The sequence below is a fragment of the Rhinopithecus roxellana genome, chromosome 3 (genome assembly GCF_007565055.1).
Source record: "Rhinopithecus roxellana isolate Shanxi Qingling chromosome 3, ASM756505v1, whole genome shotgun sequence".
In the NCBI taxonomy this organism is placed as follows: domain Eukaryota; kingdom Metazoa; phylum Chordata; class Mammalia; order Primates; family Cercopithecidae; genus Rhinopithecus; species Rhinopithecus roxellana.
Window position 1 is genome coordinate 85,019,565 of NC_044551.1, and position 26,156 is coordinate 85,045,720.

The 26,156-nt window shown below is 39.0% G+C and overlaps 1 protein-coding gene across 6 annotated transcripts in view; it reads left to right on the forward strand.

Moving 5' to 3' along the window:
* Window positions 1–26,156, forward strand: part of NPR3 (natriuretic peptide receptor 3) — a 161,391-nt gene that overhangs the window by 87,067 nt on the left and 48,168 nt on the right. For all 6 annotated transcript variants that reach the window (XM_030926962.1, XM_030926961.1, XM_030926963.1 and 3 more), the window contains 2 exons: window positions 6,752–6,874; window positions 20,228–20,394. In XM_030926962.1, coding sequence (XP_030782822.1) covers window positions 6,752–6,874; window positions 20,228–20,394 — 290 coding nt within the window. The remainder of the gene's footprint in view (window positions 1–6,751; window positions 6,875–20,227; window positions 20,395–26,156) is intronic.

Genomic DNA, 26,156 nt, shown 5'->3' on the forward strand with positions numbered 1-26,156 from the left:
CTGTCTTCCACAATCGTTGAATTAATTTACACTCCCACCAACAGTGTAAAAGTGTTCCTATTGCTCCACATCCTCTCCAGCATCTGTTGTTTCCTGACTTTTTAATGATTGCCATTCTAACTGGTGTGAGATGGTATCTCACTGTGGTTTTGATTTGCATTTCTCTGATGACCAGTGATGATGAACATTTTTTCATGTGTCTGTTGGCTGCATAAATGTCTTCCTTTGAGAAGTGTCTGTTCATATCCTTTGCCTACTTTCTGATGGGATTGTTTGTTTTTTTCTTGTAAATTTGTTTGAGTTCTTTGTAGATTCTGGATATTAGCCCTTTGTTAGATGGGGAGATTGCAAACATTTTCTCCCATTCTGTAGGTTGTCTGTTCACTCTGATGGTAGTTTCTTTTGCTGTGCAGAAGCTCTTTAGTTTAATTAGATCCCATTTGTCTATTTTGGCTTCTGTTGCCATTGCTTTGGTGTTTTAGTCATGAAGTCCTTGCCCACACCTGTGTCCTGAAAGGTATTGCCTAGATTTTCTTCTGGGTTTTTTTTTTATGGTTTTATGTCTAGCATTTAAGTCTTTAATCCATCTTGAATTAATTTTTGTGTAAGGTGTAAGGAAGGGATCCAGTTTCAACTTCCTACAGATGGCCAGCCAGTTTTCCCAGCACCATTTATTAAATAGGGAATCCTTCCCCCATTTCTTGTTTTTGTCAAGTTTGTCAAAGATCAGATGGCTGTAGATGTGTGACATTATTTCTGAGGGCTCTGTTATGTTCCATTGGTCTATATCTCTGTTTTGGTACCAGGGCCATGCTGTTTTGGTTGCTGTTGCCTTGTAGTATAGTTTGAAGTCAGCTAGCGTGATGCCTCCAGCTTTGTTCTTCTTGCTTAGGATTGTCTTGGCAATGTGGGCTCTTTTTTGGTTCCATATGAACTTCAAAGTAGTTTTTTCCAATTCTGTGAAGAAAGTCATTGGTAGCTTGATGGGGATGGCATTGAATCTATAAATTACTTTGGGCAATATGGCCATTTTCATGATACTGATTCTTCCTATCCATGAGCATAGAATATTATTCCATTTGTTTGTGTCCTCTTTTATTTTATTTTATTTTTGTTGAGGAGTGGTTTGTAGTTCTCCTTGAAGAGGCCCTTCACATCTCTTGTAAGTTGGATTCCTAGGCATATTATTCTCTTTGTAGTAATTGTGAATGGGAGTTCACTCATGATTTGGCTCTCTGTTTGTCTGTTATTGGTGTATAGGGATGCTTGTGATTTTTGCACATTGATTTTGTATCCTGAGACTTTGCTGAAGTTTCTTATCAGCTTAAGGAGATTTTTGGCTGAGATGATGGGGTTTTCTAAATATACAATCATGTCATCTGCAAACAGGGACAATTTGACCTCCTCATTTCCTATTTTAATACCCTTTATTTCTTTCTTCTGCCTGATTGCCCTCGCCAGAACTTCCAATACTATGTTGAATAGGAGTGGTGAGAGAGGGCATCCCTGTCTTGTGCCAGTTTTCAAAGGGAATGCTTCCAGCTTTTGCCAGTTTGGTATGATATTGGTTATGGGCTTGTCATAAATAGCTCTTATTATTTTGAGATACATTCCATCAATACCTAGTTTATTGAGAGTTTTTAGCATGAAGCGTTGCTGAATTTTGTTGAAGACCTTTTCTGTATCTATTGAGATAATCATGTGGTTTTTGTTGTTGGTTCTGTTCATGTGATGAATTACATTATTGATTTGCATATGTTGAACCAGCCTTGCATCCCAGTTATTTTGTAGATATTTTGCACAGTTGGCCACTGTGGGTTCTTCAACATCCTCCTGGGGCTTCCATCACCTCTCTGTTGAGCTAGATCCCTGTGTGTTTCTCTTTTTTGATTATGTTTTCGTTTTGGTGGAGCACATCCACCAAGAGCTTTCTGAGAAAGGATGAATAAGGCCAAAAATTTGAGATGTTTTGTGACTGAAAATTTTCATCATACCTTTATACATAATTATAGTATTCTAGGTTAGAAATAATTTCCCTTAAAATGTGACAGTATTGCTTTACTGTCTTCTAAATTCTAACATTGTTATTAGAAATCTGGAATCAGTTTGGATTCTGAACTTACTGTTCATTGCTTTGCTTTCCTGGAAATTTTTAGAATCTTCTCCTCTTCCTTGTGTACTCAATAGGCCTCTTTTATCCAGAAACTCATGTCTTTTAATTCTGGGAATACTTCTTAAATTATTTCTGTGATACTTGTATCCTTTTCATTTTCTCTATTTCTTCTTTCTAGGTTTTTTCTAAGTTGCATGCTAGACCTCTTGGAATAATCCTCTACTTTTCTTACCTTCTATTTACCACCTATCTTTTTTTTTTTTTTTTTTTTTTTAATTCATCTTGTTTGGATATTTCCTTGGCCACTTTTAAAGTTGCTGTTGAGTTTTTCATTTTTGGTATCACATTTTCAATGTGTAGGACACGGCATACTCTGCTTTGCTTCCATGCAGTAATATCCCTCTTTTCCTTCTAAACTTAGAATTAACTGGAAGTTGGGTAACCAGATGGAGAATATGAATATATCCCTATTATTGATAAAACCAGTTGAACATGGATTTAGATCTATTTCCAAAAGGGCCTGCTTGCTATTACTTCCTCCCAGAATTAGGCAGGAATATCTACTAAATCACAGACAGTGCCATTTAGCTGCAAATCTCCCCTGCTAACTCTTGACCATGTGACAAAAGAAGCCCATGATGTGTGCTCTCCGCAAACAGCCACAGCCCAAAGAAGAAGGAAGAAAAGACTGAGCCAGCATACTCAGTTTTAGGCTCAACAGTCAGACATTTCACTTCTTTTCCTCTTGTTGGGGGTGAGGGGAGGGAAAATGAAAGCACATTGAGAGATGAGAAATGTTAGCCCATTAGAGATTTCTCCCAATGAAAACTTGAGGTTTTGGAAATAAGTATCCCCCCGATTCAGGGATACTACCTGGAATGTTTTTGATTCTCTGAATTGATACCTCTTTGCATTTCTCTCTGCTGCTCTTAGAGTGATTGCAAGAACATGATGCAATGGTGAGCAGTCATTTACAGAAGTCATTGTGGGAACCAGATGATGGAGGGTGGCATGGAACATTGAAAGTTCTTTGGCAAGGAGGATAAAATAGAGTAGAATGAGGAAAAGTCTATACATAAAGTTAGAGTTACACCATCGTCCCCTCTTTTAGAATTTTAACAATTTGACCCAAAATTAATATTTATGTATTTAACTAACTGAGATACAACAAAAACTGCCTTAAATAACCTCCACTTATGCAGGTCGCAGGATTAGCTGATGTTCTCTGTTCTCTATAAATCTTATCACTTGTTGGTAGATGCTGGCAGCTAGTATAGTTCTCCTGAGTGTGCCACACACTTCTCATACTTCTTCATATATTTTCTAAGAGTTGTCCCCAAGTCTGTTGATGCTGGTTGTGCTTACTATGATAAATATGTAATTTAATTAGTTATTATATAATTGATGAAACACAAGCAGGAAAAGAAAGTTATTTTAATTAAAACTATTCTAAACCTTTTGATTGTATAAAGGCAAGTTACTAAAAATACTTGCTGTTCAATTAGGCATGAGTGAGACAACCCTAAGAGATTGGGGAGCATCATAAAAATCTAGGATCATGTACTCTGACTACTTTGCCAGTGTCATTAGGTGCTTGTTCCAGTTTGAACTGAAACTGGATGATAATGTGCATTATGGGTTTGGTTTATTCAAGAAAGACAATGCTCTGCCCATGAACTTGGAAATTAGGGCTTCCTTTTGAGTGTTAAATCACATGGCCAACACAAAATGGATAAGATCTAAAATAGTCAAAATCTGCTTAGATAGACACAGTGCCACTCTATGTCTCTCTTGCTCAGTCTAAGTGGGTACTAAGATTTACAGAAAGAATGTAGGCTGGGCTTGGTGGCTTGTGCCTGTAATCTCAGCACTTTGGGAGGCCCAACGTGGGCAGATCACTTGAGGCCAGGAGTTTGAGACCAGCCTGGCCAACATGATGGAACTCTATCTACACAAAAAGTACAAAAATTAGCCAGGTGTGGTAACATGCACCTGTAGTCCCAGCTACTTGGGAGGTGCTGAGGTGGGATGATCACGTGAGTCCAGGAGATGGAGGTTGCAGTGAGCTAAGATTGAGTCACTGCACTCCAGTCTAGGTGACAGAATGAGAGTCTGTCTCCAAACAAACAAAATAATAACAACAAAAAACAAAACAAAGAATGTGTCCATCAGAAGGACTTGGTGGTGGTGGGGTGTCTGTTAGTTTGTTTTCTGTTGCTATGACAAAATACCACAGACTGAGTGATTTATAAAGAAAGAAGTTTATTTAGCGTATGGTTCTAGAGGCTAGGAAGTCCAAGAGCATGGTGCGAGCATCTTGTGAGGACCTTCTTGCTGTGTCATAACACTATGGAGGGCATCACATGGTAAAAGAGCAAATGTGTGCCAGCTCAGGTCTCTCTTCCTCTTCTTCTAAACTACCAGTCCCATCTTAGGGGACCCACCCTGATGACCTTATCTAATCATAAGTATCTACCAAAGGCCCCATCTCCAAATACCACCAACAAATGATTTTGAGCATTAAGTTTCCAACACATGAAATCTGGGGGACACAACCAAACCATAGCAGGAAGAGAGAGAAGGAGATGGGCCAGGAATGTAAAAGTAGAAAAAAAGTGCCACAGAGGCCAATGTTTAGGGAAACTTCAGGCAAAGTTTAGGAAAGCTGGTCCTCTGGTCCTTGGACTCTGCCTGTTTGGTCCTGGACCAGATATATCTCTTAGATGGATGCCTAGGGTCATCAAGTCCTGGTGACTTTGACACCTAAATCCTCTACTGGCCTCCCTGATTCTGATTTCATCCTTACTTGCATCTTACTGCTTATAATTTGTCTCTTCAGTTAGCATGCCCAGCTACAGGGCATGTTGACACAAATATATTCATAACCATCCTGGACCTCATTGAATTTAAATAGCGTGCGTTTCAGATTACCTACACATATCTGAGTTAGGTTATTGGAAACTTGCCCCTAAGGAATGATTCTACTCTCTATATGTTGACAGAATCAGGTTCTGCATCTTGGAATTGAGAGCCAGATCCTGGACTATGATCACTTGCTCGAAAAATGATGAGGGCTGCTTGGTGGCCAGTCAGCCAGAATTTCCCGGAACCTCCTGGAGACATCTACTCTTGGAATCCACATTCTTCAAACTTGTCCAGCCTCAGTCCCTTGTTGAATGTGTTATGGGACACCTTGACTCTTTGTTCATTTAAGAGGCTAGAATCAAATCAGAGGTAAAACAAGGGTCTAAGTCATAACAAATAATTAGGAGTTTTTTTGAAAACTTTCTTACTGAGGCATCTTGGAATTGATTATCCCAAATATATACCTATACTTTCAGGCAGAAACAATACCTACTCCCATTGTTATAGATCTTTAAGAATTTTGTATTGTTTTAGAAACTTTTTCTCTAGAGCTTTTATGCTGTACACTGAGCCCTTCTGGGGCATGAAATGTCAGAGTCATGATCTAACACTGAATTAACGTGTGTAGTAAACTAAATATCAACAAGAGCCCAACCTCCATGCAGGTTGCCAAGGCATAGCCTGAAGTTTGTTTTACGTCTTTCAGCACCCATGCTTTTACAAAGAACATATACATCTTGGAGGGCTGGCATGCATCGTGATAATGCGGTTTATAGCACCCAGGTCTCTCCAGGTCCCTCTGCACAGTATGTGTGCAGCAAAACACAGTGGATCTGGGCATGGAGACCTGGATCTATCAACAGGGATCAAATTGGCTGGGTAATGGTCAAGCCCTACTTCACTCTAGCCTGTGTAGCCCTTATATGGTAGGCAACAATATCCAATTCAAGAGGCTTTCGAGTTGTGTGAAGCCTCTTGAATCCAACAGTGTGGATATAAACTGAGAGAACAGGGGAGAGACACCTGGAATCTTACAAATGATTTCTTATGTATGTTGAGACAACCTGAAAATAATGTTTTAAAATTCAAACAGCAGAAAGCTTGTAGCACTCCCTGAATCCTCTGATTTGCCAAGTGAATGTTCTCTCTAAAATCATTAAGTTTGCTTTTTCAGGACAGTGCATTTACTATGCTATTAAGTATAAAAAGCAGTTGACAATTTTCACTATCTTATATTGGGCAAATCTGGTGATTTATTTGATGCAGTTTTTTTTTTTTTTTAAAGAACTTTTTTTTTAAAAAGAAAAGGTCCAGAATCCAATCCAGCATCACACATTGCAGTCAGTTGCCTATTCCCTTAAGCCTCTTTCAGTCTAGAATGTTTCTTCAGCCTGTCTTTGTTGTTCATGAAATTGACCATTTTAAAGAGCATAGGCTGATTTTCTACAGACCATCCCCCAAGTTGGGTTTGTGACTGCCTCCTTCTCATTAGATGTAGACTGCCCATCTAGACATTTTGGTCCTCAGAGTGTTATTCCAGGTGTCCCATGAGTTTGTGTTCCCATGGTTGGTGATGTTGGCTTCCACCTCTTGGTTATGGAGGTGTCTGCTAGGTTCCTCCATGGTCCATTTGTAGTTAATAAGTGATTGTGAGGAGATACTTCAGGACCATACAAGTATCCCATTCCTTGTCAGATGTCCCTCACTGGTGTCAGCATGCTCCAAGTGCTCTACAAAGGGGTGCCTCATGTGTGTTGTTTGTTCCTCCCCTAGTGGTGATCATGTGTGCGAGCAGTGACACCATCCGGAGCATCATGCTGGCGGCGCACAGGCATGGCATGACCAGTGGAGACTACGCCTTCTTCAACATTGAACTCTTCAACAGCTCTTCCTATGGTAACTCTGCTTCCACTTTCCCCTCCTCTGCTAAGATTCCAAGAGAGGTTATCAGATGCCGATGAATGGTGGGTTGGATAAATAATATATGGGACATAAACACCATGGAATACTATGCAGCTATATAAAAGAATGGAATCATGTCCTTTGCAGCAACATTAATGGAGCTAGAGGCCATGATCCAAACATGATCAGAATAATTTCAATGAGATTTGGGCAGAATTTTTAATAGAATGGAATAGACTAGAACATAACACTACTGAACAGGTAAAGGTGTGTCACACTTAGCATGTGTATTGTTTTAGAAAGCTTTTACTTTAGTAATATTATTGCACATTTGTGTGTATATGTGCATGTTACACGTATGTTTACAATGGGTCACAGTGTGAAATAAAATAACTGTTATTGCAAATTGAGGTAAAAATCATTTGAAAGCCACTGTTCCCAGTCCCCTTTCTTTCAGATTACTGCACCTTAAACCTCTCCTATACAGAAGTTATGAGTCACTAATGTATAGAGTTGAAAGCATTTAATTCCCTATAATGAATCTGGGGAAGTTTGCGGGTTCCTGTTATGGAGGGTGATTAAGGAGATCATAAAGATAATAGGTACAAGACATTTCTCCCCCAAATGTGGTTAGGGCTCTCTCTGAAGCAGACAGCACAGGGCTACAGAACATTTTCTCAAACGCTGCATGCTGGCTGCTCAGAGTGGAGCAGTTGTAAGGGAAGTGTAAGTGTGTATATCACAAATGGCATGTTTATACTGAGCTTCACTTCCCAGTTCTTGCTGATGAGATATAGTTGGACAGGATCTAAACCTTAAAACATAAGCCCCGGTTTCCTGCTCTGATATCCTGGCTTACTGGAGCAGTACATCATTGTACATATACAGATAATAAAACACATTTATCATGAAGATAAAGAAAAGTTGATGAAACAAAAGTAGCCACTGCTTCCTGTAGCAGATACAATTGGAGATTTGAGGCTTGCGAGATAAACACCCTATTTTGCCCTCCTTGCTGCCATGATGGTCTTTTCCCCTCTGTTTCACACAAACAGAGTGGTGGTTTCACTTCTTTTTTTGTTGTTGTTTTTGTTTTTGTTTTTTTTTTGAGTCGGAGTCTCGCTCTGTCGCCCAGGCTGGAGTGCAGTGGCCAGATCTCAGCTCACTGCAAGCTCCGCCCCCCGGGTTCACGCCATTCTCCTGCCTCAGCCTCCCAAGTAGCTGGGACCACAGGAGCCCGCCACCTCACCCGGCTAATTTTTTGTATTTTTTAGTAGAGACGGGGTTTCATCATGTTAGCCAGGATGGTCTCGATCTCCTGACCTCGTGATCCGCCCGTCTCGGCCTCCCAAAGTGCTGGGATTACAGGCTTGAGCCACCGCGCCCGGCCGGTTTCACTTCTTGACTCAAGATCAGAATGTAGTTTTACCATAGGCTGCAGGGTTGAGTTCATTGAAATAATGAACTGGTGAAAATGAAAAACATGTATGTTGAGTTTTGCAAGTTGGCAACTACAAATACAGAATTTAGAGGAAGTGCATGTGAATTTAGAGACATTAGGCCTGGCAAGTACCTAATACAAATGTTAGATACTAGAATTCCTCTCATCCACAGATAAAGCCTTTATTACTTTTCCCTGTTAATTACAATACACGAGTATTGTAGACAATTTAGAAAACACAGAAAAGCACGGGAAAGAAAACAAGTTATCATAATTCTGCCACGCAGACAAAAGTACATTGATAATTTTTAGAAGTATGTACATCCTGCCTATTTTATAAATATATGTCTTACAAAAATATTCTTCAATATATTGATCATACTATTTAAGGTATGGCTCTATGTTCTTTCATAATGTTGATAATCATCTTTTATAAGTCTTATTTTTCAATATTGATGTTGTTCCCAGCTTTTTGCTATTAAGAACAATGCTGGGTTGAGTATACACACACACATATATACTCTCTCTCTCTCACATATTTGTACACATATATATTATCTGTAAAATAAATTTCTAGAAGTAGAATTGCTGGCTCAAAAGTTATGTGCTTTTAATGTTTTTTTTTTTTTTTTTTTTTTTTTTTTTTTTGAGACAGGGTCTCACCCTGTTGCCCAGGCTGGAGTATAGTGGCGTGATCTTGGTTCACTGTAGCCTCAACATCTTGGGCTCAAGTGATCCTTCTACCTCAGTCTCCTGAGTAGCTGGGACTACAGGCATGTGCCACCAAGCCTGGTTAATTTCTTTTATTTTCTTTAGAGACAGGGTTTCATCATGTGGCCCAGGCTAGGCTTGAACTCCTGGGCTCAAGTGATCTGCCTGCCTCAGCCTCCCAAAGTCTAAAGGGACTACAAGCATGAGCCACCATGCTGCCTGCCATTTAGGTTTTGATTGATATTGTCCATTTTTACTTTTGCAGCAAAGTGTGTGATTATCTGTTTTCCTGTAACCTTGTCAACCCTGTATAATTTAACTTTTACCTTATTTTATTTAATTGAATTTCTTTTTATGTTTATAAGCAAAGTTTTGCAGTTTTCTCATTTATATTGTGCATTTTTTCTTGTTGTGTTTGTTATTAGGTATTTTATGTTTTTTGGTTGTTATTATGATCATGATCTATTCCCATTGTATTTTGGAATGATATTTATGTAGAGAAGCAATGTGTTCTTGTTTATTTATTTTGCAAGAATTCTACTTATTGAAATCCTCTGCTCTAATAATTTTTGTATCATTTCAAATAACAATGACAGTTTTTTTCTCCATTTTGATAGTTGAATATCCTATTTCTTATTCTTTTCTTATTGCATTGGCAAGAACTTCCAGAATAATATCATATAATGGGGGTTATACTTTAAATTTTGTCTTCTGTCATGAAGTAGATGGTAAAGTACCCTTTTATTCCTAGTTTATCAAGTCTGATTTTTTAAAATCAGAAATGAATATTGAATAATATCAAATGTATTTGACCTGTTCTCCTAATAAATTTAAAAATATTGGGCCACCATGGCATTCTTGGAATCAAGTGTATTTTGTCATGATGATTTTTTAAAAGATATATTGTTGAGTTTAAATTTTTAGTGTTTTATTTAGGGTTTTGGATCTATATTCATGAGTGAGATTCAAGAGCAGTTTTTGGCTGGACCGCAGTGGCTCATGCCTTTAATGGATTTTGGGAGGCCGAGGCAGATGGATTACCTGAGGTCAGGAGTTCAAGACCGCCTGGCCAACATGGTGAAACCCCATCTCTACTAAAAATAAAAAAATTAGCTGGGCGTGGTGGCGTGTGCCTATAATCCCAGCTACTTGGGAGGCTGAGGCACGAGAATCGCTTGAACCTGGGAAGTGGAGGCTGTAGTGAGCTGAGATCTTGCCACTGCACTCCAGCCTGGGCAACAAGAGCGAAACTCGATCTCAGAAAAAAAAAAAGTCTTTTGTTTGGGATGACATTGCCAGATTTTAATATCAGGTTCTTATTAGCTTTATAGAATTAATTGAGATACTTTCCATTGTTTTCCATGCTCTATAACAATTTTGATACCATAGGAATATTCCTTGAAATAAGAAAAAAGTTCAACTCTGTATTTGCACCTAACTTCTTTCTGGAAGTAATTTTTGGACAACTTAAAAAAACTCTTCTATAGTGAAATAATTTCAGAAATAAAAAACTTACAAAAAATGTAAGTTGAGAATCACTTATTTGAAATTCTTGGTATTAAAGTGTTTCAGATTCCAAGTTTTTATTTGGATTTTGGAATATTTGTGTGATATATATATACATATATGTGTGTGTGTGTGTGTGTGTGTGTGTGTGTATGTAAAATGAGACATCTTGGAGATGGGGCCCAAGTATAAACATGAAATTCATTTATGTTCCATATACCTTATACACATAGCCTAAAGATAATTTTATTTTTTCCCCTAAGGATGCTGAATAATCTGTATATCATGTGCCTGTGTTTTGACCCATCACATGAAGTCAAGTGTGGAATTTTCCACTTGTGGTGTTATGTTGTTATGTTGGTGCTCAAAAAGTTTTGAATTTTGAAACATTTTGGATTTCCCATTTTTGGAGTAGGATGCTTAATCTGTATAGAGACTTCATGTACAGTTATGTGTTGCTTAATGATGAAGATACATTCTGAGAAATGAGTGGTTAGATGGGTTCATCATTGTATTAACACCATAGAAGGTTTTCATACAAACCTAAATGGCATATAGCTTACTACACACCTATGCTATATGGTATAGCTTGTTGCTCCTAGGCAATAAACATGTACAGCAAGTTACCATACTGAATACTGTAGACAATTATAGCACAATAGGATTTGGATATCTAAACATAGATTCTATCTAAGTATAGAAAAGGTATAGTAAAAATACAGTTTTAAAATATTATGGGACTGCTGTCATATATGTGGTTTGTCATTGACTGAAATGTTATTTGGGGCTTGACTGTACATGTTTTACCAAGCTTCCTCTAATGTTACCAAATAACCATAGTACAATTATCAAAACAGGGAAATTAATGTTGGCACAATATTATTAACTAAACTACAGGCCTATATGAAGTTTACCACCACTTCTACTAATGTTCTTTTTCTGTTCCAGGATCCAATCCAGGATCTTACACTGCCATTTAGTTGTTGTGTCTCCTTTATCTCCTCCAGTATGTGATAGTTCCTCAGTCTTTCCTTCTTTCATGACTTTGACACTTAAAAAAAAAAGCTTTCACTATGACCAAGTGGGGTTTATCCCAGGGATGCAAAGTTGGTTGTATAGTTGAAAAGCAATTAATTTAATCCATCAAATTAAGGAAGTTAAAGAAAAAAAAAATCACATGATCATATCAATAGATACAGAACAAGCTTTTAACAAAATTCAACACCCATTCATGATCTTAAAAATAAAAAATAAAAAATAATAAAACAAGAAATATAGGGGAACCTGCTTAGGTTGACAAAGAATACTACAGAAACCTCACAGCTGATATCACAATTAATGGTGAAAGACTGAATGCTTTTCCCATAATATGAGAAACTAAGCAAGGATGTTCACCTTCATTACTCATTCAATTTGCCACTAGGGGTTCTAGCCAGATAAACAGGGCAAGAAAGGAAAATAAAAAGCATACAGGTTGGAAAAGAAGAAAAAAGTCTGCTGTTTTGTGCAGATGTCATGGCTGTCTATGTAGAGAATCCCAAATAATCTACAAAAATTCCTTAAAGCTATTTAATGAGTTTAACAAGGTCCCAAGATACAGGTTCAACATACAAAAATCATTTGTGTTTCTGTATTCAAGCAATCAACATGTAGAAGTCAAAATCAACAATATAGTATCATTTAGTCAAAAAAGAAACATTTAAAAAATGTAAATTAAAAAATATCTAGTTTTTTTTTGCTGAAAACTACAAAACACTGATGAAACCACTAATGAAAGAAATAAAAAAACGATCTGTATTAATGAGAGACATACCTTGTTCATGCATTGGAAGACTCAATGGTGAAGAGTACAATTTTTTCTTACATTGAGGTTAAGTAAATTTCTTATAAAAATTTCAACAAGTTTTTTTTAGATGTAAGGAAGATTATTCTAACTTTGACACTTTTCATGAACCCATTATTTTGTAGAATGTCTTTCAATTTGGATTTATTTGGTATTTTTCCACAATGAGATTGAGTTTGTGCATTTTGGTGAGAATACTGCAGGCGTGATGTTGTGCCCCTCTCATTGCATAATACCAGTGCATAAGAAGCCATACTATATGACTTATGGCTGGTGATGTTTGGACAACTTCTTAACACTTCCTTTCGTATGAGTTTAATTTTTCTGCTTCTTGAAAATTCTACTACACAGAGTTATACAGAATACTCTTACACAACTTACAAAGTATACTTGGGGTTTCTGATTAGATCCTTTATATTTTACATTTACACCATATTTGCTCTGACTTTGTGCTTTGGTGTTGTTCTGCCTGAGAGGCTCTGCCATGTACTAGCTGTTAACTCTAAGAGCTAAGGGTTAAGAGATGGTTAAGAGCTTAATCTTTAACCCTGGCAAAGTAACATAACTCTGCCCTCCCGTGCAAGCCTTAGTTTCTTCTAATGAGAATAATACTTATCTTATGGCATCAGATTGAGTAATAAATGAGGTGATGTATATAAAATGCCTTGCAAATTTCTTGGAATAACTATTTAATAAATGTTAGCTATATTTTATCAGTCCTAGTTTACTTTGACCATTACACCTAATAGTTAAAAAATTATGTTAAGTTTATACATTTTTTTCTTTGGTGATAGTTTTATAGATAGATTTAAGGTCATACATTCTGTTATCATGTTAGCCAATGTTAATGTAATACATCCCAAGAACCTGGGTGCATTAGGAATTGCATCTTCATGCACCTAACCAAGAAGTCCAGTTGTAGTGATTTTAAACAAATGTAGAGATTTATTCTCTTACCTGAAACACATCCAGAGGTGGGAAGTTGAAGGCAGGGATGATGACTTCCTAATGTCATCAGGAGTCCAAGGTGGCTCTGTTTTCCTGCTACTCTCAATCTTAGTGCATAAAATCCATTCTCAAGATCAAATATAGTGGCTAGAGCTCCAGGGATCATGTGTTAATTCTAGGCAAGACAAAGAGAAAAGACAACAGGTAAAAAGAGACCCTCCTGGATGACGTGGTTCTCTGTGAAAGGCTTTCCTGGAAGCCTCACTTGTTAACTTCTGCTTACATTACACTGACTAGCTCTAGTAATAAGGGATATCAGGGAATGTGTGCTTTTAATTGGACTCACTGCTATCCTACATCAATTTAGGAATCTGTTACTAAGGAAGAAGACAGCGTGGATGTAGGAAGGCAACTGTCCATCTTCCACAGACTCTGAAGCACCTTTTTCCTTGGGGTAGAAGCAGTCAACAGAATCACATGGTGAGCAGAGTGACCTAGACCGAGCTTCTGCTATACATCAGTAGTAAAGGGCCTTATTTGAAACTTTGTACCCCAATAATCAGATATATATGTTCATGAAAAGTTCTTCAACATCTACCTCTCCCTGGGCCTCTTCATACCAAACCCTATACTTTTTCTAGGAAAAGGCCTCTATTTTATTTTATTTTATTTTATTTTATTTTATTTTATTTTATTTTATTTTATTATTTATTACTATTTTATTTTATTTGTTTTCTGAGACAGTTTCACTGTTGTCACCCAGGCTGGATTGCAATGGCATGATCTCAGCTCACTGCAACCTCTGCCTCCTGTGTTCAAGCAATTCTCCTGCCTCAGCCTCCCGAGTAGCTGGGATTATAGGCACGTGCCACTAAGCCTGGCTAATTTTTGTATTTTTAGTAGAGACAGGGTTTCACCATGTTGGCTAGGCTGGTCTCAAACTCCTGACCTCAGATGATCCGCCTGCCTCAGCATCCCAAAGTGCTGGGATTACAAATGTGAGCCACCGTGCCCGGCCAAGGCATCTAATTTTAGTCACTACTTATTTGATATTGGATTGAAAAAAACATATTGATAGTGTATCTATTTTTACTAATTACTAGATTGTTTGGTCTTGGTGAGCACTCAAAAAAAGATTCTCAGATTTGCCCAAATTATGTGATTACAGGAGTTCAGTGGGTAATATATTACGGGATAATTCCAGTGATTGAAAATAAGACATAGGTTTTAAACATAGGTTTAAAAAAGTCTAGAAAGAAGGTAATATATATTGCCCCATAGAGCTTTTAAAGGCACCGATTGACATTTTTGTCCATTGGCATTACCTACTTAGAAGGTAGGTTAGTTGGTAATTTATCTGGGCGATCCTGTCCAGAACTGTTATTATTGTAGAGCTTCCCTATCTTCCTGAGAACTCAGAGAGCACTAATTAAGATGGGAACAGAAGTATAGTAGAGATTGGTGATGCACACAAATTAAATTATTCGACTGGCTAAAAATGGAAAAATAACAGAAAAACCAGGGAGAGATTAGAATTATGTTTTGGCATAAAAGTGATACATGTACATTAAAGTCAATTTGGAACATAGAAAAAAAGAAAAAGAATTCTCACATAATTCATCAATCACAACAGCTGCTAAACAGCATTTTGGCACTTCTCCTTCTGATATTTTTTCCTCTGCTACATTTGTTTTTAACGTTTTTGTCAACCACTGCATATACAACTTTAAATCTTAGAACACCCAAACTCTGATGAAATGAGTGTACGTTGGGTGGGGCGTTGGTATTTGGAGTCTGGCTTGCATTTGGATCTTGCTTCTATCATTTATTAGCTAAATGACTTTGGGCATGTTAATCTCCTTGAGCCTCAATTTCCTCATCTGTAAAATAGGGATTATACTTAAATCTTTTTCAAAGAGTTGTTATGAGAATTAAAGAAAGAAATACTGCAGGTTAGAACAGCTATGTGGAGCGTGCACAATGGTAGCCCCCATTAAGGGATGCTGTTATTAACAATGGGTTAATAACAATTGGACCAGGCTAGCCATGGCAAGCATGTGACAGGGGGTTGTTTGGAGAGGGTGGGGGTAAGCCAAGGAAGGCAGTTATTTTCTCTCCTTAAATGACCACCAGAGCTGAAGAGCCACAGCACTGTGGGGCCAGGCCAGGTGAACGCTAATCATTCATTTCTTGGACAGATTCTGATGGCTCAGCTACTCATTCAGGTGATATATATTGAAACTTTACTATGTGCTAGGTCCTCGGTAAGTACCGGGAACTACAGGATGGCACAGTTACCCCAATATGGGTACCCTTTATTGGCTGCAGCTCTTCAGCCACAGGATTACTGGGCATAGGGCTTGGCGCTGAGCAGACTACTTTCCTCTTTCATAAGTATTCTGGACCCAGTGCGAGCTTGGGTGTTTAATATGGCATTAGTATCCACCACTCCTCTGCAAGTGCTGTCCTCAAGGTCACCAGTGAGCTTCTCATGACCAAATCCATTAGCCTTACCTGAGACCATGCTTCCCTCCAAAGCTGTGCCACCCAATGGAACTTTCTGCAATGATGTCTGTGTTCTAGTCTGTGCTGCCCAATATGGTAGCCACTAGCCACATGTGGTGTTGAGCGCTTTAAATATGGCAAGTGTGACTGAAGAGCTGAATTTTAAATTTTAATTGCATTTAAATAGTCACACATGTGGCTAGTAGCTCCTCTGTGAGACAGCACTGCTCTAGAGCATTCAATCTTGTTGTCATCCATCCCTTTCTGGTAACCCTATGCTCTTAGCTTTGGCGACACAGCATTCTTCTGGTTCTCTGTTAGCTGCTCTGTCTCCTCTTACTCCTCTTGCCCACTAAAAATAGCATCCCCCCAAAGTGTCTGTGCTCTGCTCTTCTCCCTCTGCTTTCTGCACTGTCTTTCATGTCTGGTGAGGCAGCCCCTGGTTTCTAACTTGGAGCTGTGTGGAAATGACACCCAGCACGGTCTCTAATCCTCACTCCTCTTTTTGACTTCGGACTAGTGTTTCCACCTTTAGCCTGGTGGTCACTTGGACATTCTGCAGTCACGTTGGATTTACCATACCCCTAACTGAAATCATCATTTCCATGTCCTCCTAACCCCCTCCTCCTCCACCTGGCTCTGCTGCTGCTTTACTGATAACCTGTTTACCTTTTCTCCTTGGCGTCATCTGTGACGTGCCTCCCTCTCTGTTGTCCTTCACTCCCTAACTGTTGTACAGTCTTAAGATTCCTCATGCACAGCACTCTGCCTTTGTTCTCAAGGGCTCTTTTTTTTTGATAATAAAAGTCAAGGCTTATTGTTGAAAATTTACTATATTCAGAAAAATACCAAAAAGAAAAGAAAAGAAAACTTGTGCATAATTGTAACCATCCCGAGAACCATTTTTTACCTTTTTTGGTGTGACTTCCCACATATAACCTTCCCTAACCTCTTGCCTGGATTACTGTGGCTGTGAACGCTTGGTGTCTCCCCCACCCTAATCCACTGCTATTTCCCAAGGCTGATTCTCATCATATCACTCTTCTGTTCTGCTCATAAATCTCCAGAGGCACCCAGTTGTCTACTGCATTAAGTTTGTCCCCACTGATGGGGCTTCATGCCAAGCTGACCTCTGCTTTCCTAATGCTCAACAGCCCTGATATGGGAGATGTTACTGACACACCACAATTAGAAATGCCCACAAAAGCAGGAAGTCATAGTATCAGTTATGGTTAGAATAGATACCTATTTAGCTTGGCTTAAATTTATTAAGCACTACTATTTCCATCCTTTTTTTCTAGGAAGCAAAACTCCAGGCCAGGCTCGGTGGCTCATGCCTGTAATCCCAACACTTTGGGAGACTGAGGCAGGTGGATCACTTGAGGTCAGGAGTTCGAAACCAGCCTGGCCAACACAGTGAAACCGTGTCCCTAATAAAAATACAAAAATTAACTGGATGTGGTGGCGCATGTCTGTAATCCCAGCTACTTGGGAGGCTGAGGCAGGAGAATTGCTTGAACCCTGGAGGCAAAGTTTGCAGTGGGCTGAGATCATGCCACTACACTCCAGCCTGGGTGACAGAGAGAGACTGTATCTCAATAAATAAATAAATAAATAAATAAATAAAAAAAGACAGAAAAAAAAAAAAGGAAAAAAAGAAAAGAAAAAAAAAGGAAAAAAAGAAAAGAAAAAAAAAAAGGAAAAAAAACTCCAAAGCCATTACCTTTTAGACTGTGGTAGACAGATTTATTATACTGGATTTTGCTTCTTTGCAAATTAAGAAAAGTTTTTGTCCATTTGGTTCCCTGAGATAGTTGCAGTTTCTAGTTCTATGTGTATTTTCTAATTACATAGCATACAAGTCTGTAGAGTTAGGCATTTCCCTTCTTAGACCCCTGGAGAAAACTTTTTTTCCAGAACTGAAACTCGCACCCTCTTTGCTTGAGACATCACCTCTACTCAGTCTTGATACTTTGAGTCAATTAAAAATGAATCAATAACTATTTATTGCATGCCTGCAAGCAATGGGCTCCTCCATTGGACAAAGATGTCCTGAGCATTCTTAGAATTTCGGGTCTTCCTGGCGATGGACTTGGCCTCTTAACAAAGGTCATGCTGTATCTTAATGATTGAGCATCCAGCTGGTTTTGACTGCTTGATGGCTCACTGGCCCGAGCATGGGTATGACTCTGCTCACAGTTGCCTCCTCAGTGTCTGGGAGGTTTCATGGGAGAGGAGGAAGACTTTGTCAAGTTTTGCTCAGTGGCCTGAAATTTAATCTTGTGCTCAATGAGCACAGATTTAGTTCCTAATGAATTCTGTCCTCAGCTGTGTCTTATTTATCTTTTAACAGCTCCCTGGCACATGTAAGCAATTAATAAATGGTTGCTATTATCAGGATTATCATTATACAGATGCCTCTGCAAACATTTTCTTTGTCTCTGCCTTTTCTTGGGCTCTAGACTGAGTGCCCAGCTGCCTCCTGGCTGTCAGGCACATTTGCACCTTTGCCTGTGCTGTGATGTAGGCTCAGCCAAGCATGCCTTCCACCCTCCTCCCCTCCTATTAAAATCCTGTTCACACAGTTAGGACCCTTCTAATGCCTCTTCCTCACATGCAGCCTTCCCCCAGGTTAGAGCTCATTGGCTCTTCTTCTCTGCTCTGTGTTGTTTCTTGTACCCTCCCCCCTCCCATAGTAAGCTGTGGTCCTACCTGTAATAACTTCAGTTGTTTACGTGTCACACCCTCAGCCTCTCATTGAATGTGGTGGAGACTGTATTTACAATGCTCACCCTGCCAGTCTCAGGACCTTGTATAGTTCATACATGTTTGTCTGATCCACACTGTCACAGAAATTCCAAAGCCACCAAGTCTTTGTTAAACTTCTTCAGGAAGAGTAGAGTGAGTGCCACAAAGTCCTGGCCGTATATCCCAGAGACATTCTCACGGCTTAGCTGTTGGGTTCGAGGCCTCTGCCAAGGATGAGGGGGCTGGCGCTGGACTCCAGCAGGTGGAGTTCCTTGTATTTTCACAGATCTCCAGGAATCATAATAATAGTTCATAGAAAAATAGCTTGTTGTCAAAAGTTAGAGGTCCACCTTGCCTTTTGGGGCCCTGTAAGCCACATGTTTTCTTGAAAATAAAATAACGAAGAGAAAAGTAATTATTCTTACTCACGTAATTTTTTGCTTTTGTAAAAGAGAGACCTATGAAAGACTGGGATACCCAGCTTCTCACCGCATCAGTTTCCTTATCTGTAAAATAGAGAGGATCATAGTACCCATATTGCGGGGTTTTGTGAGGAGTAATTATTTTTATGCATATAAAGTGCTCAACAAATAGAGCTTTTATTATTTTATTTTATTTTTATTATTTTATTATTTATTTTATTATTATTACATATGTGCTTAATAAATGTTAGCAATGTTAATTATTATTATATATATACTTAATAAATGTTAGCAATTATTATATATGTACTTAATAAATGTTAGCAATTTTTATCTCATTACCACTAATGCACTAATGGACATTGTCTAATAAATAATTTATATGATGTTGCTAGCACTAGAGAGACAGGAATCTTTGAGTTCACCTAAGCTACTGTTCACCCTGAAAAGATTCAAGAAATATCAATAATCTCAAACTTTTTTAACAGCACTAACTTTCTTTTTTTAAAATTATACTTTAAGTTCTGGGATATATGTACAGAACATGCAGGTTTGTTACATTGGTATACACGTGCCATGGTTGTTTGCTGCACACATCAACCCATCATCTACATTAGGTATTTCTCCTAATGCTCTCTCTCCCCCAGCCCCCCACCCCCTGACAGGCCCTGGAGTGTGATGTTCCCCTCCCTGTGTCCATGTGTTCCCATTGTTCAACTCCCACTTATGAGTAACATCACTAACTGTCTAATAGTTGTGCATATCCATTGTCATGCGTTGCTGTGACCTGCCGTCCCACCCACACATAACATCAGGTTTATTATGCCACACTAGCCACTTGATTCACCTGCACATTTGATCGTAGGTATTAAAAAAGAAGTGTGAATGGCAAGGAATAAAAACTGAATTCTTTCTTTTATAGTGCTGCAATTTTGGGGGTGGGGTAGGGCTGAAAATTGCAGTTACATGGTTATTACAAGGCAATTACCTCAACAGTACTCTTCTTTCTTGCTCACATTTCAAAGGAACACATGTGCAAAGGGCCTTCTTCTCCTTTAATGGTCTTGACATCGCATCATACCTAAGGGCAGAACTATGACAATACTTCTCTTCCTGGTTGCCAAAAGTAACATGTGTGGGGGGGCACATCGCAGTTGTAAAGGCAGAATGGCCTCTTTTTGGTGGCTGGCTTGGAATTGCAAATATTTTTATTTCTTTCATAGGAGATGGCTCGTGGAAGAGAGGAGACAAACACGACTTTGAAGCTAAGCAAGCATACTCGTCCCTCCAGACAGTCACTCTACTGAGGACAGTGAAACCTGAGTTTGAGAAGTTTTCCATGGAGGTGAAAAGTTCGGTTGAGAAACAAGGGCTCAATATGGAGGATTACGTAAGTGCCTGATTATGAACCTAGGCCTTCAGCATCCTGAAAACAGTCTTCTAGTTAAATCAGAGATGACAGAGTGTCCCATTCTGAGCCATTCAGAAATTCCTAGGTTCAGGTCTGAATTTCACTGTTGACTTCTGTGTGTGTGTGTGTGTGTGTGTGTGTGTTTTCTTTCTGGGTGGTTTTCCTCCTTCCCTCCCAAATATACTCACTATCATCTCTACCCTTCACTTAACACTTTTTCAGCTGCTGCACGAAGGACAATTGCTTTTTCATGGGCACTTGTGGTGGTGCTGGGTAGAATGTCTGTAGACTTCCATCACGTATTTGACTAAGAGGGTTTTGGGGGAGAAGAAGGATGAAGGAGTGCCAAAGGTTTGCGTGCCTCATTTTTCCAAAGCTTGGTGGCATTGGGTATTTGGGGTTTTAGGAGACACTTTCTTTTGGCAGCCTGGCTTAGCGTTCTGGCTAGTCTGCTTGTGGATGGTGTGGTTGCCTCTTTCTGCTGGAAGTTGCTTCCTACTCACATATTGCAGGGCTTCACATTCCATTAGTGCTGTTGTTACTAGTGCATTTCAGGAGTGGACAAGAGTCAGAACCTTAGTTCAGACTGAGGAATAAGCAGAGGGACTCATCTAAAAGCTGGCACCGCAGGCAGCTGACCACACCTCATTTGGCATCATTATTTTGACTGCCTCTGACATGCTTTGCTGCATGGCCAACACACCACTCCTGTAAATCCTTTCTTAGAGCAGGATGAGCGGTGGGCACCTTGGACTAGTTGAGTAGGTGTGCTGGTCTTCAAAACGAATCACTCTACAGCATCCAAAACTGAAAAGGAGCACCTTCTTCCTTCTCTTCTTTTGTTTTGAGTCAACATTTCGCTCTGTCTCCCAGGCTGGAGTGCAGTGGCGCGATCATGGCTCACTGCAGCCTCAAACTCCTGGGCTAACACGATCCTCCCTGTTCAGCCTCCTGAGTAGCTGGGACCACAGGTGCACACCATCATGCCAGCTAATTAGGAGCACTTTCTTAATGATAGGCATACGGCCTGGATAGTCCCTGCTCAAACTGGATAATGATCAACTTCATAAGAGATGGCCACTTCCAAACAGGGTTTCTCCTACTTTCTCTACTTGAAGTACCGCAGAGTGCTGGCACTGGCCTCAGAGCTGCCTTCTGAGTCTAGATCTAGCCCTTCTGAGCTGTGTGATCTTGGAAAAATTGCTCTGTTTCCCCGATTCAAATTACTTTTTCCTGCTGGAGGATTTCGGATTATTTACCTGAAGCATTTAGCACTGTCCCTGTCAGAAAGTTAGAACGAAATAAATGGTACCTCTTTTGTACCACTGTTTCAAGATTATACCTGTCTTTATAGGAATTTGTTATGAAATGGCATGCAAAGGGTCTTATACACATATTTATTAATGTTTTAAATGTTGCATATACTATACTCACATCGTTTAAAATATCTTTTAACTTTTTAAATCAGTGCTGTCTCGTAGTTATACAATGTGAGCCAAAAAAGTGAGCCACATATATAATTTAAAATTTTCTAGTTGACACATTTGAAAAAGTGAAAAAAACCAGGCAAAATTAATTTTAATAATATATTCCAATTAACACAATATAAACATAATAGTTCAACATTTAATCAATTAAAAATTATTAATGAGATTTTAATGTATTTCTTATACTACATCTTGGAAATCCAGTGTGATTTTACACTTACAGTGTGTGAAGCCCTTGTTCAAGTGCTCCACATGACATAGCCACACATGACTAGTGGCTACCATATTGGACAGCGTATTCTGAATTATGAAAGAAGTAGGGTTTCTGCAACAGAGCCTACGTTTAAGGAAACATATGGTAGTCCTGTCATTATCCAAATCCTTTGTCTCAGAAATAAGAAAGAACACAAAAGGTACTGAACTTCCTTCAGTAGTGCTGCCAAATGTAGGCTGGGTCGTTATTGAAAACATCAAACTCTTTTACATATGCCACTGTATATTATTTTACTTTATTAGGTTCACATTAATTTTATGGTTTAAAAACTCAACAATGGTGCCATGTTGTCTGGTTTCCTCTCATTGGGCAAAAGTTGGCATCCCAGCCAGGAGCAGTGGCTGACGTCTGTCATCTCAGCACTTTGGGAGCCTGAGGCAGGCGATTGTTTGAGCTCAGGTGTTGAACACCAGCTTGGGCAATATGGTGAAACCTCATCTCTACAAAAAATACAAAAATCAGCCAGGCATGGTGGCATGCACTTGTAGTCCCAGCTACTTGGGAAGCTGAGGTAGGAGGATCACCTGAACCCAGGGAGGTGGAGGCTGCTGCAGTGAACCGTGATTGCACCACTGTGCTCCAGCCTGCGTGGCAGAGTAAGAACTTGTCTCAGAGAAAAAGTTGGCATCCCACTACTGGGTAATTCTTCTTGGTTATCTGTTATTCTGTGTTCATAATATTACATCTTATTTTAATGGTAGTCTAAGCAAAATCTCACTGGAAAGGTATACCTACTACAAAGATTTATAGAACATTCCAAACCTAGTAAGAGCACTGTAGAGATTATTTGCAGCCCTAGATTACCATACTGCTTCCCTCTGATAGTAGGACTGTTAAAACTGACTTTATAAATAAATAAAAATTAGAATTTTAAGTAGAAGTTAGAGCTAACTATAATAACTTATTTTAGTTCTGAAGATGTGTCCATCTTTTGTATGTATGTAGATTTTAGTGGGGCTTTTTTTTTTTTTTTTTTTTTTGAGATGAGGCCTCCCTGTGTTGCTCTGGCTGTTCCTGGGCTCAAGTGATCCTCCTGCCTTAGACTGTGGAGTAGGTGGGATTACAGGTGCACACCACCACGCCTGACTGAGTTGGGCTCTTGTAAACACCAGCTGCAGATGTTTATCAAGTTAGGTTAGACAGGTGGTCCTGGTGAGTATCATGGGAAGGAACTATGGGAGCCAAAGAGCCAGCACCTGGTGTGGCTGGGTTCCCAGAGACTAGTCCTTGATCTAATGTGGTGGGAGAGCCTGTAGGAGTCTGGGATCTTCTCTCTAGACTCAGTCTTTTTGCTTCTCTTACTTGTGCTAATGAGTTGTCTCATCTGCTTTCTTAGAACTCCAGTTGATGATACCCATCGTGAGCTCTTCGTTCTCTGCTATCCATCTCGAATTCAGTGATTTTGGTGGACTCTCATTTGTTCTAAAACTTACCATGCATTTCCAAAGAATCACATAATCTAGGAATAGTGGCAGTTTTGTTTCTTTTAAATTCTTCTACTTTTAAGTATGTTTAATTGAAAGTGTACTTAAGAAGCTGGGCACAGTGGTACATACCTGTATTCCTAGGTACTTGGGAAGCTGAGGTGGGAGGATCACTTGAGTCCAGGAGTTTGAGCCCAGACTGGGTAACATATCAAAACCTCACCTCTAAAAAGATAAGTAAATAAAGTAATTTTTTAAAAGTATAATTAAGAGTGTGTATACTTAATTCAAGTAGTAAGTATATTGAATTAAAATTAAGTATAATTAATGAAATTAAAACTTCAAATGGCCTTGGGTGGGATCCCAATACATGTTAAATATAAGCAGTGATAGTGGGTATCTTAACTTTAATGTAAAGAGCATATGACAGAATTCATATCTGTTCACATCACCACTTAAGCATGATGTTTGCTGTGGAGTTTGGGGGACACTCTATTAGACTGGCAATTTCCTTTACTCTCTTGTTAGTGAAGTTTTTTTCTTTGGCAAAATGATTCCTTGTAATACGATAACTGAAACAAAAATAGCACATCAAGCATCAAGGTTTGTATAATGTAGGTTAAGGAAAATATTTGGACATAGGTTTTTTACTTTAGGTGTTACATGTCATATGATACCACTGACTCTATTTCATATATGTTAGTATTGCATTCATCATATTACCATGTTGTCAGCATCCTTAAAAAGGTTATGATCTTCTGAAAATGAAAAATGTGAAACTTTAAAATATTTACAGACTATACTAAAGCATTGGGAGAATAGAGTAGCAATGATGGTTTTAGTAAAATTAATGTTCCATATTTTTAACTTATCAAATTTTAATGGATTAATGCCATTTTGTTTTGGTAAAATTGATCTCTTCTCTCCTCTATCCATCTCTTGCCCTCTCTCTTTTTAATTGACTTTTTAGTAGAGATAATTGCACATTTACATGCAGTTTTAAGATGCAATACAGAGAGATTCCTTGTATACATTTCTCAGTTTCCTGCAATGGTAACGCTTTGGAAAATTATAAGATCACAACTAGGATATTGACACGAATGCAATTATTATGCTCAGATTTCCCAGTTTTACCTATACTCTTTGTGTGTGTGTGTGTATGTGTACGTCTTAAGTTCTATGCAATTTTATTCTGTGTAGATCTGAGTGTATGAATTTTATCAAATGTGTATTCTTACACATATTGTGATACTCAGTGTTTCTTCATTCTGTTAAAAAGTTGCGATGTCAGTTGCATTAGTAGATGTTTCTGATTGTAACCATTTATGCACTCCTAGAATAACCTAGGACCATCTCAACTTCAAGACTGAGTTGTTCTATTTCCCAGTTCACATTTTGGAGAATATACTTATGGTTGAACCTACACATGCCTGCCTAGCTGGAGATTTTCAGGCCGGGTTGTCTCAAATGCTATTAGCAGCCTGTAAATTAGCTTCCCTGAGTCCAGTGTTCACTCTAGTTTCCCTCAGCTTGGGTGGTACATGTAAGTGGTGTGACAGAAAATAAGGTTGTTTAGGGCTAGTCTATCACTGGGGCTGTAAGTGTTGCATATATTACAATTGTCTAGTCATTAGTACATGTATCTTATGATAGTGTCCCCACTATTCCTATGGGTAATATAATATTTTAAAAAAAGCATTTGTCCTTTTACTAGTGAACCAAGGGGAAATCTATTCCATTCTGATGCATTTCTTTTTTTTTTTTTTTTTTTTTTTGAGACAGAATCTCACTCTGTCGCCAGGCTGGAATGCAGGGGCACAATCCTGGCTCACTGTAACCTTTGCCTCCTGGGTTCAAGCGATTCTCCTGCCTCAGCCTCCCAAGTAGTTGAGATTGCGGGCACATGCCACCACACCCGGCTACTTTTGTATTTTTAGTAGAGATGGGGCTTCACTATGGTGGTCTATATGGTCTCGATCTCTTGACCTTGTGATCTGTCCGCCTCAGCCTCCCAAAGTGCTAGGATTACAGGCATGAGCCCTCTCGCCTGGCCTGCATCATGTTTTAATGAGGCCCAGTGGCCACCACTGGAGGCAGTGCAGCCCAGTGGTTAAATATGCAGGCTTGGGATTTCATAGACCTGGCTGCCTCTTACAATTCTTATCTTGGGCACCTTTCTGAGACGTAGTTCATTAGTTTACTGGCTATCAAATGGGAAACACAATTTTTAACTGACAAAGTTGTTCAAATAACTCAAGAATTATATAAAAATAATATAATATTCACCACAATGCCAGGCATTCATTGGATGATAAGCATTCATGGGTGCTTGCCAATGATGAATACTAACCATGACGAATACGTGGTAAGCATTCATCGGATGGTAGCTATCATTTCTCTTACTTTTGTTTCTCGTATTCCAGGCTGATCTATATGACACTCTTGTGTGCCTACTGCATGCAGTACTCTTACTCATCCTTCAGATTGTAACTCAAACACCACTTCCTCAGGACAGTCTTTCCTGACACCCCAGACTATGTCATGGTGCTCGGTTCC